The sequence below is a fragment of the Hyaena hyaena genome, unplaced genomic scaffold (assembly GCF_003009895.1).
Source record: "Hyaena hyaena isolate Hyena2069 unplaced genomic scaffold, ASM300989v1 scaffold_481, whole genome shotgun sequence".
Taxonomy (NCBI): domain Eukaryota; kingdom Metazoa; phylum Chordata; class Mammalia; order Carnivora; family Hyaenidae; genus Hyaena; species Hyaena hyaena.
In genome coordinates, this window is record NW_024081121.1 from 1,121,477 (window position 1) to 1,135,407 (window position 13,931).

Here is a 13,931-nt window from a genome sequence, read left to right on the forward strand (position 1 = left end):
TAAGACCTTTAATCTGATCCACCGATGGACTTTTTTTGCACCGATTTTATACTCTTCATTCTCTCAGTTTTGTAAGAAGTCTTGAAAAATGGTATATAGGTTCTTCAAAATCTGAGACTTCCTCAGCTATTTATTGCCTTTTGCATTCCCATATAAATTATAAAATTGCCATTTTAATTTCCACAAGGAAACTCGCTGGGCTTCCAATGGTAATTGTATTAAATCTAGAGATCAATTTGGAAAGAATTGACTGTTACAAATATTGAATGTTCCAGTCTAAGAATATGATATTTATTTAGGCATTCTGTCACTTTTTTCAGTAATACTTTATACTTTTTTGTGCCTTGAATATTATTTTATTTTTTTTAATGTTTTATTTATTCTTAAGAGAAAGAAAGAGCATGAGTGGGGGAGGAGCAGAGAGAGAGGAAAACAGAATCTGAAGCAGGCTCCAGGCTCTGAGCTGTCAGCACAGAGTCCGACACGGGGTTGAACTCACAAGCTGTGAGGTCATGACCTGAGCCCATGTCAGATGCTTAACCTAGACTGAGCCACCCAGGTGCCCTGTGTCTTGAATATTTTTATTAGATTATTCTTATTTATAGAACATTAGAATATTCCTGGTTTTGAAGATTTTTTATGCTATTATAAATATTATTAGCTTTTAAAAATTTTAGTGTCTAATTGTTTTTGCTCACATATAGAAATACAACTGACTTCTGGATGTTTTTTAAGTTTATTTATTTATTTTTGAGAGTCAGAGAGAGAGAGGGAGACAAAATCCCAAGCAGGCTCTGCACTGTCAGCACAGAGCCCCATATGGGGCTCAAATTCATGGAACTATGAGATCATGACCTGAGCCGAAGTCAAGAGTCGGATCCTTAACCGACTGAGCCACCCAGATGTCGTTATTTTTGTACATTGATCTTATATCCAGCAACCTTGCAAATTCACATATTCATTCAAATAATTTTTTTGTGCAACATTTTGGAATTTCTATAAATATAATCTTGTCACCTATAAATATCAGTTTTGTTTCTTCTTTTGTTATTCTTATAGTTTTTCTTCTATTTTTCTTGTTTTATTATGCTGGCTGAACATCCAGTAAATTTTTGAATTTGTTTCAGATTTCTGTCTCAGATTAGAAATCTCTGTGAAGTTTTGAATATTATAGGGGAAAGACTATTTTACTATTAAGGATGATGTTTGCTAAAAATGTTTTTGTAAGTAAGCTTTATAAGAGTAAAGAAGTTCTCTATTTCTGGTTTGCTAAGAGTTTTTTAATGTTAGAAATTGGTGTGGAATTTTATTTTAAAAATTCTGAATTTGGAGGGATGATTATATGATTCCCCCCCTCCCCAAGTGTTAGTGTGATATACTGCACTAAATGATTTCCAAATGTTAAACCAAACTCACATCCCTGGAACAAGCTTAACTTGTCATTTATTATCCTTTTTATACAAGACTAGATTCAGAGATCATGTCTGATAACTCTGTTATCTCGATCACCTATGGGTCTGTTCCCATCATCTATTTGTTCCCTTGATTTCTCCTCATTTGGTTTTATTTCTTGGCATGCTTTTAATGATTTTTTAAAATAAATTCTGCAAATTGTATATGGAAAATATTTAACAGATGATGTTCTCTCTTTCCAGAGTGGGTTTTAAATTCTTCTGGAAGGGAGACAAAATACACCATGATCATCTTGTTCTTTTGTTCCAGTGGGGATATTTAAGGATGTGTTAAGGATGATCTGTTTCTGGTTTTTCCCTTTCTCCTAGAGTTTAGCCCTTTATGGGTCTCAGCTGAAAATCTAGCATGTTGACCAGAACTCCTCTTCCTTGGTGGCCTCTGAACTCTAATATTTAACTCCTCAGAATGAAGAAACTTCCAGTTTCTCTCTCCTTGTTTTCTTAGCTTCTTATTCCATGCATACACAGCCTAATAGTTGGCAAATATCTCACATGGAAACGTTGGAGTTCAAGGTAGCCAGGACTTGAAGATCCAAAGACCCAGAGGAAGTGAACCCACACTTTTATGGGCTCACTTTTATGCAGCCCGTTTCCTCTGGGACCTTAACCCTTCAAGCGCTAGCTTCCTGAAACTCTGGTTTTTGTCCTCAGTCACAGATACTGTTCTAAGCTCTTGCTCCTTTCTGTTTGATACACATGCATCAGGCTAGGAATTATCTAATGTCCTGAAATGAAAAGGCAATACAAAGACAATACAAATGCAGGACTCACATCCATGTGTTTTTGTTTTTCTCTGTGAAATTGACCCATCAGGGGTTGACTGTCTTATTGCTCTAAGATGACTACAAATGGGCTTTTTTTTTTTTTCTCAGTTGTTCTTAGTGGGAATGTTAGTTTGCTACATCATAACCAGAAGCATATGTCTCTAAAGCATAGTATTTTTATTATTTTCATGGTGAAATCTTTATAATGAATCCCCACAAAGTTTGCTTTTGATTAATGAAATAGTGTCGTTTTGGAAACAGACCTGAACCTGGTACCTGATCCAGTTCCAGGATCTAGGAGAGCAATTTCCTTAGAATAGCATTTCTTATAGATTCATTGCTCTAAAAATGCTGTTGGATTTTCAGTGCTGAAGTGAAGTGACACGAACCTTTATCTTTACTGAGGTAAAAGTAAGATACCTGAGACTATGTTCTTTTTTGAAGAGAAGGGCAAATTTGAGAAAGCCGGGATTAGAGAACCTCATTGTAGCTGGGGCAGAGGGAAATCAAAGCCGTTTATCGCTGTACTCAGCCACACCTGTTTCTCTTTCTGTATCTGGCTTTCACAGGTATGATCCTCAGGGACTCCTGAAATCTTACTTGCCGACTTGATAATCTCTGGCACACTCAGCGTGGGCCTCAGGCAGGCATTGAACTTTTCAGTATTTGTTCCTTTGCCCCTGAAAAAGGGATAATACAGCAGACCCACAGCTCAGGTTATATAACTAGTTAGTTTCATCTTTTTAGTGAAGTCATACCTCGAATGGTCTACTGCAAATTTAAGAAAACAATTCATGCAGCTACTGAACCGTATGCCTTAGCCAGTCTAAGTTCTGTTCTTCACATAGGCACAGTGGAGAAGAGAGTATTGCAGGGAGGAATTGAGGTTATCATAAAGAGTTGGATGTGCTGAAAAGAGTGCTCTGTTTAGGGGAGAAGAGGAGCGAGGGTACGGCAGGCAAGAGAAAATGTTGTTTGGGGACTGTTTACCACTTGGTAAACATGAAAACGGGTCTTTATTTCCAGAAACAAGTATGTCTTCCATATTATTCATTCCCAGACACAGATTGCCATAGTCATGTACATCATCTTATTTTTTCTTTAAAACTTATTTACTGATTTTGAGAGAGAGAAAGCATGAGCAGAGGAGGAGCAGAGAGAGAGGATAGAGAATCCCAAGCGGGCTCCATGCTGTCATCTCAGCCCTACGTGGGGCTCAAACCCACAAACTGTGAGATGATGATCTCAGCTGAAATCCAGAGTTGGATACTTAACTGACTGAGCCACTGAGGCACATTTGTCATGTGAATCTTCTTACCGGAATGTCCAGCCTTGTGGGAGGCTGGCCATGGTAGTAGCTAAGACTATCTTGCAAGACATCTTTTTTTTTTTTTAAGCCACAAATGGGCAGCATTTTTTCTGTTTCGTTTCCCTAGATTGTACAGGATATGGAAATGTGGGATTGGTGATGACAATGACAGTGTAACATTTGCATATAATGTGTTTAAAAGGTGGCCAGACTTCTCATTCAGTCTGTGCTCGATTACTTGGGCATGTTGGAGTATATACCCCAGTGAAGGAGAACAGTATTCTGTTTATGTGGCCAAAGAGGATAGGCTAGGTAGCTATGAATTTGTGGAAAGTCACCTGCTTTACCCCTCTCCGTCCTTGACACAGAGAAGCGGGCCTTCTAATAACACTGCTGCTTCAGACTTGATCTTGCTTGTGATTCTGATTATCGGTTTAACTTGAAAACTCCCTGAAGGTAAGCCCAATCCATAAGACAATCAAACATTAACTCAGGGAACATTCTACATTTGCTTTGCACTGTCTTAAGGAGAGGAAGAAGAACTTTTGAGAGCAGTTAGCTTTGAACCTTAAGTCTAAAAGGCAGGTGAAGGTAATACTAGTCCTACTCAAGGGAAGGGGACTTTGCTGTAGGTCAGTGGCTCTCAAGGTGTGGTTCCCAGACCAGCAGCACCACCTGGGAACCTTAGACAGGCAAATTCTCAGCCCCCCCACCCCCCCAGAAACTCCATGGGTGGGCCCAGCAGGCTGTGTGTTAACAAGCCCTCCCCAGGTCCCAACAGTAAGTCAGCTGAACTTGAGAACCACAGTTCTGATGATTGATTAAAAGCATGTGTACCACGGAGCCAAGTTGCCTTGGTTCAAATTCCAGCCCTGCCTTTACTGGCTGTATGACTGTGAGCAAGCTACTTAACCTCTTTGTGCCTCAGTTTCCCTATCTGTCAACCTGTGATGGTATCTGTAGTGTTTACCTCTTATGGTAGTTGTGAGGAGTTGGCATATGTAAAAGCATTCAGGTAGTAAATGTCATGGAAGGGCTAGCTAGGTTAGTATTCTGTCAGCAAAGTGACTTGTATTCATTTGTTGAAGATGGAATATTCCATAGAGAGTTAAGGTGCCTCTGCTATTTGAAACATCTCTTTATACCATGCTAGTCCTTGAGGTGAAAATTAGTTAATATCAAGTGGCATAAAATCAGTGAGAGCTTAGCTAATTATATAATAAAGTGCCTTCACCCTTTTACTCAGATTCATATGTGTGTAGCAGTTTACCCTGATTTGTAGTGCTCTTTTAGTTGTAAAAGTTTAAACATAATTCTCTATGTATGATATGTAAGAAGAAAGTAAAAATGCTGCTTTACTATTTCATTTTCTAAAATGATTGGCTTTTGACTTCCATTCTCTTTGAAGTTTAAATTTGCCTCATTGCCTATAAAATTGGTCCATCACTATATGAATGTTGTTTCGTATCTTAGTTTACCATTAAGTCTAGACATAAAGGGCATAGGGAATGGTCTGAAGAAATAAAGGCACAAGACCAATCTGCTTGCTTCAAACATCTAAATTCTACTTGTTATTAAGAACATTTCTAGAGGCACCTGGGTGGCTCAGCCGGTTAAGCGTCCGGCTTCGGCTCAGGTCATGATCTCACAGTTTGTGGGTTCAGGCCCTGCGTCAGGCTCTGTGCTGACAGCTCAGAGCCTGGAGCCTGTCTTCGGATTCTGTGTCTCCCTCTCTCTCTGACCCTCCCCTGTTCATGCTGTCTCTCTCTCTCTTTCAAAAATAAATAAAACATTAAAAATATTTAAAAAAAAAAAAAAAAGAACATTTCTAGTGAAATGATCAGTAGTAAGCAGAGTTGCACTTTGCGTGACCGCAATGGGTGCCATTTGTCAGGAAAGACCAATGCTGGCCACTAGAAGCTCAGATTCTTCCTGCTCTTCCCCGGGGGCGAAAAAGAAAAAGACCTACTGTGTTCACCGTGGTGCTTTCTACCTCTCAGCCTGATGGAATGTCACCTACAAGGGTAGGTGCTTTGGACACTGTGCTGTGGGAGGGACCACATAGAGGCAACTTTGCCCATAAACACCAGGTCCACAAGTCTTGCAAGTGACTTGCTGGTCAGTCAACTCTAGCCCCAGAGTGAATTTGTGAAATTTTCTAGAAATTTCTAGGTTTTCTAAAAATTTCTTCTTAGGCTTATTGTTAAGAATTAAATTTTCCCAGGATGATCATTCATCATGGGGTTCTGTGAGTTTGTAGAGAACAAAATAGGCAATAAATTATTTTAAGATTCTCTCTCCCTTTCTCCCTCTCCCTCCCTCTCCCCCCCCATTTTAGAATTTCCTTTCATAATGTATTAACATAGTGTACATCAGTCATCCAAATAGGAAGTCCAAATAGTCTGGTCATGATGATCACTTTGGCCAGACCCTAGCATTCTTTATCCACTGGTTATACATGTTTTAGATAAGAACAGCAGACCTTGACTCTGCTAAAGTGTGATTGAATAGGGAACCCTTGTATTTAAATTTTTTTTTAATATTTCTATTTATTTTTGACAGAGAGAAAGGGAGAGAGGGAGAAAGAGAGCACACACAAGTGGGGGAGGTGCAGAGAGAGAGAGAGGGAAACACAAAATCTGAAGCAGGCCCCAGGGTCTGAGCTGTCGGCACAGAGCCCAAGGTGGGGCCCAAACCCATGAACCACAAAATCGTGACCTAGGCTGAAGCTGGATGCCTATCTGACTGAGTCACTCCAGTGCCCCTGAGGCTACACTTTTATAGTAAGGAGACTAAGAAAGCTATGTGTCATTGAAGAAAAGTAAATAGATGCGGGTGACCTGACCTGCTTCATTGATTTGCTATGTCTTTTTTTAAAAAAAAGTTTATTTTGAGAGAGAGAGTGGGGGCGGGGGAAGGATAGAGGTGGGGTGGAAGAGAGAGAATCCCAAGCAGGCTATGCGCTGTTAGCGCAGAACCCAATTTGGAGCTCAGTCCTGTGAACCATGAGATCACAACCTGAGCTGAAATCAAGAGTCAGACACTTAACCAATGGAGCCACCCAGGCACCCTAAATAGTATCTCTTAAATACCTGAGTTATTGGAAACATGGAGGGTGAGCTAAGGAAGTTGTTTCTTAAAACTGTAATTCTTTTCTTCCTTTTTTTGGTCTTTTTGTTTGTTTTTTAATTCTTTACCCTAGCTGTGTGAATGCATGTTGGTAGTGTCCTCACCTTAGACAGAGACTCTTCTGTGTGGAAAGAAGAGTAGAGCAAGACTGAGAAGGTCCCTGGAGTTCCAGCAGTAGTCATCAGACATCGTTAGTCCCTTCCTGCATGCCCCTTTCACCCCTTCCTCCCCTGGCCTTGATAGGAGAACCTACTCATGATTTCTGATCACATGCCAGCTCTGAGTATCTCTGAGTATCTGCATCCAGCTGATGTTGGCATTAGTGTGCAGCAGATTTGAACTCTTACCTTATTCTGAGCCCTGGTGCCATATTTTTCAGCCTGTGCCCTGTGCTTTTCTTGACTCTGCTTTTGAGATGTGCGGTGGCCAAGAGTGTCGGCTCTGACTTTAAGTTCTGGTCACCCCACTTAATACCTGTGTGACTTTTAATACACCTCACCTCTCTAGGCTCCATGCCCTTAGCTGTAGGAGAGAGACAGTGATAGCACCTGCCTCTCGGGGGTCCCCAAGGCATAAAGGAGAAGCTCTGGGTACATCCTGTTTATTGAAAGCACACAGAAAATAGTTGTTCCTTGTCTATTTAGTCCAGTTACGTTAAACACATGCTCTACCTCACCTTCCTTCCTTGGGACCCAAGCATCATAGATTCAATGAACACCTGAATTTGAGGCCACCTCACTACTTGTGAGCCACAGAGTTTTCCATCATTCCAGGTCAGCCGCCAGGCTGTATTTGTGTATCCCACTGGTCTATGAAGCAGTGAGGACTGGTGTTCTCACTGCACAGCCCGGGAAGGTGGTGGAGAAACATCACAGGTGCCCGGGGACCCGATTTGACTCAGGAGCAGTCAGGAGAGAACATCAGGCTCCCCATGTCCATGGGTCCCCACTAACCATGAGGATTTCATGCCTTCCACATCATGATTGTTAATCCTTCCCATCAGCACCTTCCCCCTTTACCCTGAGTTTAGTTTCTGATTCATGTTTTCCCCTTTAATCCATACCCTCTTCTTTTTCTCTCTGCTTTCTCTTCTATTTTGGACGATGGACTTATGTCCCATCCTGCTTTCTCCTGTAATAGAGTCCCATTTCTTTTATTATAAACCCTACTTTTTCAAAATAAAAGTTCACTCTAGCTCTTTGTACCATCCCTGCCACACTTCTATCCCAGACTGTGGTTTCCTGCGTGCTTGTTACAAGTCCTTAAGAATCATTCGCCAGGTACGTCATTGGAGCTCTGTAAATAGTGACAGTGGACCCCCTTCATCTCGGTGCAGCATGGCACCCTGAAACTCTCACTGCATCTTTATCCTCCTCTGACATGGACACGTCACATGCTGCCTTCAGGACATTTTCCCACATTGCTGTCCGTAGTGTCTGTTATTTCTGGATGAGGGTCTTCTCAACCTTCCAGATCAGAATTGATGTCTTTTTATATCTTCACTTCAAAGCTTTGGACTTGTAGTCCCCTCTTGCTGTTTTCCATGAACACCCCCCGCCTCCCTGCTCACAGTTACCTCAGTACTGGGGGGTAATTTGTCAACAGGAGGTATGACACATGCACATTGGAGAGCGCGTTAAAGATGGCAGGCTCGAGGGTGGCCCCCCGCGGACCCTGCTCAGCAGCTGAGTAAACTACTTTTAGCTCTACCTACTGTTTTAAGCTTGGAAAAGATGACAATAGAGCTTCCTTCTAACTCTAAGCCATGTAAACAGGAACAATTGTTTCCCCTCAGAAATCTAAAATGTTTAACTCGGATGGTCTCACCGGCTTCACAGATATTTGATGAGATAGAAATAACACTTTATTCATTTGCCACAGGTTCTTTCATACTGGTCTCAAAAGGCAGCATGACAGTATAGAAAACTCTGAATCTGTTTCCTTTCTTCTCGCTAGCTACGTTGTTTTTTATTTTTATTTTTTTTTTAACATTTATTCATTTTTGAGAGACAGAGAGAGTCAGCACAACCAGAGGAGGGGCAGAGACAGAGGGAGATACACACACAATCCGAAACAGGCTCCAGGCTCTTAGCTGTCAGCACAGAGCCCGATGCAGGACTCAAACTCATGAACCATGAGGTCATGACCTGAGCCAAAGTCAGACACTTAACCGACTGAGCCACCCCAGAGCCCCTTGCTAGCTGGCTCTTTTTCTTACTAGAGTTTAATCTTAGTGGTATGTCTGTAACCTCACCTTTAAGTCTCAGTTTCCCCAGCTATATAATGATATTCTACGAGCTTTCAAGATTGTTGTAAGGAAAGCAAAGTGGACAAAGGCCCTTTATAACCAATTTTGGTGTACAGAATTAGTATTGCGATGCTCATCTTAAATTCAGTATTTAATTCTAGTTCTTTTTCTACTCTGTAAAATATGGCACCAGGGATTTGAATCATTCCACAGCCAAAGTGGCTCCCTTCCCTGTCATGGGAATTCCCGGCCATTTCATGCCAGCAATCCTGGGATGTCAACTCAGACTCAGAGTGTTCTGGAAACACACAAAGATGATCATCCCCTAACACTGCTCTATCATGACATGTGCAGGAGCAGAGAAACTCTTACTCCACCTTCCCACAATTCCTAGGGTTATGTTTGTTGAAAATTGTTAAAAAATATATCTATACCTATAGATAGATACACTTCTATAAAAGTACTCCTTTTGGAGCCCAGTGGAAGGGATGGAGTCTGAGTTTGCCTACAAGAACCCCAGCCATGGCTCACAGCTGTGTTGGAATGAACTTAAAATCACTCAACATACACCCACGACTGTACTGTCCACACGAGAAAGGACCTCACACTCAGCAAGGACCATTCAAAGGCCTTAATTAAAAGCAAGGAACTGATGATTACTCACAGATATGATATGGCTTCTTGTCTCTCCCTATTTCATGGGAATGAACATGTGAAGATTATCATGTTCTAATTTTACACAATAAAAAAAATGAACAAAGCACAACTTTCTTTTTGCTTACATGAATCTTGATTTTAACATTTTCCTAATTCTTTTCTTCATGCCCCCCTTTCTCTCTTTTTAGAGTTCATTTGCCATAAAGTAAGCAACAATATGACTTTCTTTCCCTCTCTCCTTCCCTCCTTTCCCTCCCTCTTTCCTTCCCTTACCACCTTCCTTGCCTCCCTTCCTTCCTACCGTCCATCCCTTTTTTCTTTCCCTCCTTGCTTCCCTCCCTCCCTCACCTCCAAGAAAGACTTGGCGTGAACAGGGGCACCTGGGTGGCTCAGTCGGTTAAGCGTCCGACTTCGGCTCAGGTCATGATCTCACAGTTCATGGTTTTGAGCCCCACATCAGGCTCTGTGCTGGCAGCTCAGAGCCTGGAGTCTGTTTCAGGTTCTGTCTCCCTCTCTCTCTGCCCCTCCCCTCCTCATGTTCTGTCTCAAAACTAAATAAACTATTAAAAAAAAAAAAGACTTGGCATGAGCAGCTCTAGTAAGGCCTCTGATGACATTGCTCTGAAGCGCCCTAGCAGATACTCCCCTCCAGATTGTGTTGTATGTGTGGGAGCTAGAGCTGCAACAGGCACCATACACAGCACCTCCTAGGTAGACCTGGCCCAATGTTGGCATTTTCATTTTATTGCCAAGGCAGGACAGAGAGGATGGGCCAAGAGCACGGTGTGCCACTCACCACACCACCTTTTCTCTCTTTCAGAGATTCTGACCTATTTTTGTTGGACACCCGCGTGGTGTGGGCCTCAGAAGAAGGCTGGCTGGAATTTGACATCACAGCCACTAGCAATCTGTGGGTCATGACCCCACAGCACAACATGGGGCTTCAGCTGAGCGTGGTGACTCAGGATGGTAAGTTTGCCCAAATCGGCAAACACTCTTCATTCGTTTCCCTTGCAACAGTTATGGTAGAACCATGGTTTATGGTCGAGACCACGGCTCTGGGATGACATTTACTGTTCCCGCAAAACTGCTGTTGAAAAGCTAAACCTGTCCCTGAGGTCTCCAGAAAGGACCTGGAGATAAGTAGGTCGTCTGCGTTCCAGGGGCAACAATGGGAAGACAGCTCATGGAGGCAAGGGGAGCCCAGCCTACCTTCTGACAGTTGGGTGGGTTTGCACGGGAACCCTTCCAGTGCCCCCTCCTCCTGCAGCATCAAAGCCCAGCAGCCCAGGGTCCTCCTGCGGGTCCCAGATGGGGCACACTCTGCCTGTGAAGTTGCCTCACTGGTTGGGAAATTTATAATCAGAAAGAAAGAATGGTCATGTCAGGGGAGGTATATCAGGGATGAGCAAGCCTAGGTGTTCACACCATCTCTGGCTCTAATTCATGGAGCTTTGGAAGGAGTGTCTTGATTCTGCCCTTCCGAAGGGAGTCACCGGGGCTCTGCACAGTGCTCTTCCTGCCTGCTCCTCCTTCGTGGCTGCCACCTGGGTGGCCAGGAGAGCTCAGCTGTGCAGCTGCAGGAACAAGTTTCCATGGCATAAAGACAGGTGCACTATGCTTTGCCTTTAAGGACTCAACATCAACCCACGAGCCGCAGGCCTGGTGGGCAGAGATGGCCCTTATGACAAGCAGCCCTTCATGGTGGCCTTCTTCAAAGTGAGTGAGGTCCACGTGCGCACCACGAGGTCAGCCCCTGGGCGGCGCCGACAGCAGAGCCGCAATCGCTCCACCCAGTCGCAGGATGTGTCGCGGGTCTCCAGCGCTTCAGGTGGGTCTGGGTGGAGCCTGGGTTTTCAGGAAACCTAGTTGGCTCTTGAGCCTCAGTGAGAACAAGGATGCATTGATGGTTTTAGCTGTCGCATGGCTTCTGCCTGGCAAGTACAAAAGCCCACAGGTGCCTTGTCACAGCCACCAATTATCTAGATGGGTTCCTAAGGCCATCAGAAGGGAACATTTGTTATCCAGGTACTGGGTCTACAGGCTGACTACCTCCCGAGAGTCTGTTTTTCCAGAAAAGCATCCTTCTGTTTGATTTCTCTTAACTCTTTCATTCACATAAAGATCCTGAGCATACCTAGACTTTCTTCTAGTAGCATCACATCTGGGAGGTTGTGGTGTACAAGAAAACTTTGTCTACTTGCAGAAGATGGGCTTGTCAGTGCTCTTGGCTGAAAGTGATGGAACATCAGCTCAAACAGCCATCTCTGATGGATTTCATTGGTTCATTGAACTGGGAAGTTGAGGGTTCTGGCTTTAGGCATGGCTGGATTATGGGCTCACACGGTGCTAGGAGTCTTGCTTTCTCTTTTTCTATTTTCCCTTGTTGGTGGCATTCTCAGAAGGACCATCTCTATGTGGTGGTAAGTAAGGCAACCACCAGTTCCAGGATTTTATCACCCTTCATTACCTCTGCCTCAGGAGAGAAAGTCTCTCTCATAGTAGCTTGGTAGAAAGCCAGGCTGAGGCCACGTATTGACCCTCGGGCTAGAGAATGCGGTCAGCCCCATCCTGCCCTGAGCAGGCAGGTGCAATGGGCGAGAGAGAGGAAAGAGCTCCCACTACTTGAGGATCAATTCAGTGGTCCTTCACAAATGCCCATCCCCCATGCTGTGCCTTTTTTGGGAAGCAGTATGGAAGTCCACTCTTCAAAACATGAAGGAGAGGGGAGAAGAGCTTCCCCCTGATATTAGCTCACATGGCTAGTATTGAATTCCAGTGGAGATCCATCTTACTCTAATGCCAAGACTTGTAAATTCCGGGTTTCCTCAAGCTGTTGAACTAGACCAGGAGTCAAGCATGCCGTTGAAGTTTTGTGGGTGGGATTTGAAGCCGTTGATGTTGCTTCCCTTGTTACTGCTCTGTGGTGGACTTTGGGCAAACCAGTCCATTCCAGCTCCAGTTTAGTCATCCATTCAGTGGGGGTGATTAACACTTAGTAGATTCGCTGGGATGAAATGAGAAGTATTTGATCTGGTCCATAATAATGCTCAAAGATTAGTTACCTCCAATTGTGAAAAGTAGGTTCTGAGGGCAGATGTTAGGATCTTTGGAAAGGAGGTAAAACAGTTCTGGAAGATGCATTACGTCTTCCAGGTGACTGTGTAAAAATGTCACGGTCAGTGGCCACAAAGAGTTCATGCAACTTCCCAGAGTACTCATCTTTTCTTTGGGGGGAAATGGTCTTCATTTTAGAGTCTGACTTAATAAGCCGTTTCTCTCCCCAGCAACTTAGCTGTGAGGCTTGAGAACCTACCACCCAGGGTGAGGTGACATTTTGCTACTTGTCATCCCAGTGTTTCTTGGAAGCTTTGCCCAGCATGGATGCCCCTGTGTTTACCACTAGAAACAGTCAGGGTTGGTATTTTAAAAAACATGAAGAAGAAATGATCGCTTTGCTTTATTGGCTTCAGAGGAAGCCTGCTCAAGGGTTAATCATCTCAGTGTTTTAGGCTTCAATTCATGAATGAACTGTGGTCACTTTGGTGCTGGGACCCCAGACACGAAGGCAGCTCTGGGAATGTTGATTGCTTTTTAAAATTGAAGTAGCACTTGATTTATTTACCACGCCCTCCCCCAAGTACACACTCCAGAGTTTTTCATCAGGAAAACATGTCTCTGGTTTGGGTTTCCACAGTGTCACCTGATTCTTCTTTTCCACGTCCCTTTCAACTTTTTTTTTTTTTCAACTTGATAAGTTGCAATTAAATAGGAGTATGAAAGTTAATTGAATGTGGAATAAGATGCAAGTGTATCTGCTTTTTCTTGGTCTTCCCTTCCCCACCTCCCAACCCAGTACCTGCAAGTGTGCTTTGCTCTTTTCAGCGGTAATAGGACGAGAGAGTTCATAGCAAGTGCCTCTGGCCTCTTGTTCCAAGGACAACCCCCAAGACAGTGTCACTAACAAGGACCCTCCTTCCCTCTTACTGTCTTCAAAGACCCTCTCAAGCTGGTCTGAGAAATTGCTTGGATTAGGCCCATTCAAGTGCGACTTGATATATTTGACATTTTCTTCATTTATCCCTGCTATTAATGGGAGCAGACATATAATGGAAGAGGTCACTCCTGGAGAAGGGAATTCCAGAAAGATGGTCTGCTACCCAGAGAAATGGGCCATCCAGTCAGTCTGTCCCTTATTCCAGACCACTATGAGACCAGACCTTCATGTCCTTGCTGGACCCTCATGAACCAGGTAACTGATACTGAGGCCAAGAGTTGTGGTCTCTGGTGTGACTCCAGACAGGACTTTCCCTTTGTAAATCTTCTGGAAGTTAGAAGGGAGAGATTACTTT

General features: G+C 43.4%; 1 protein-coding gene across 1 annotated transcript in view; it reads left to right on the forward strand.

Moving 5' to 3' along the window:
* The window catches only part of BMP6 (bone morphogenetic protein 6), a 155,582-nt gene that overhangs the window by 130,193 nt on the left and 11,458 nt on the right, over positions 1-13,931 (forward strand). Inside the window, exons 3-4 of the mRNA XM_039254415.1 lie at positions 10,400-10,548; positions 11,213-11,410. Coding sequence (XP_039110346.1) covers positions 10,400-10,548; positions 11,213-11,410 — 347 coding nt within the window. The remainder of the gene's footprint in view (positions 1-10,399; positions 10,549-11,212; positions 11,411-13,931) is intronic.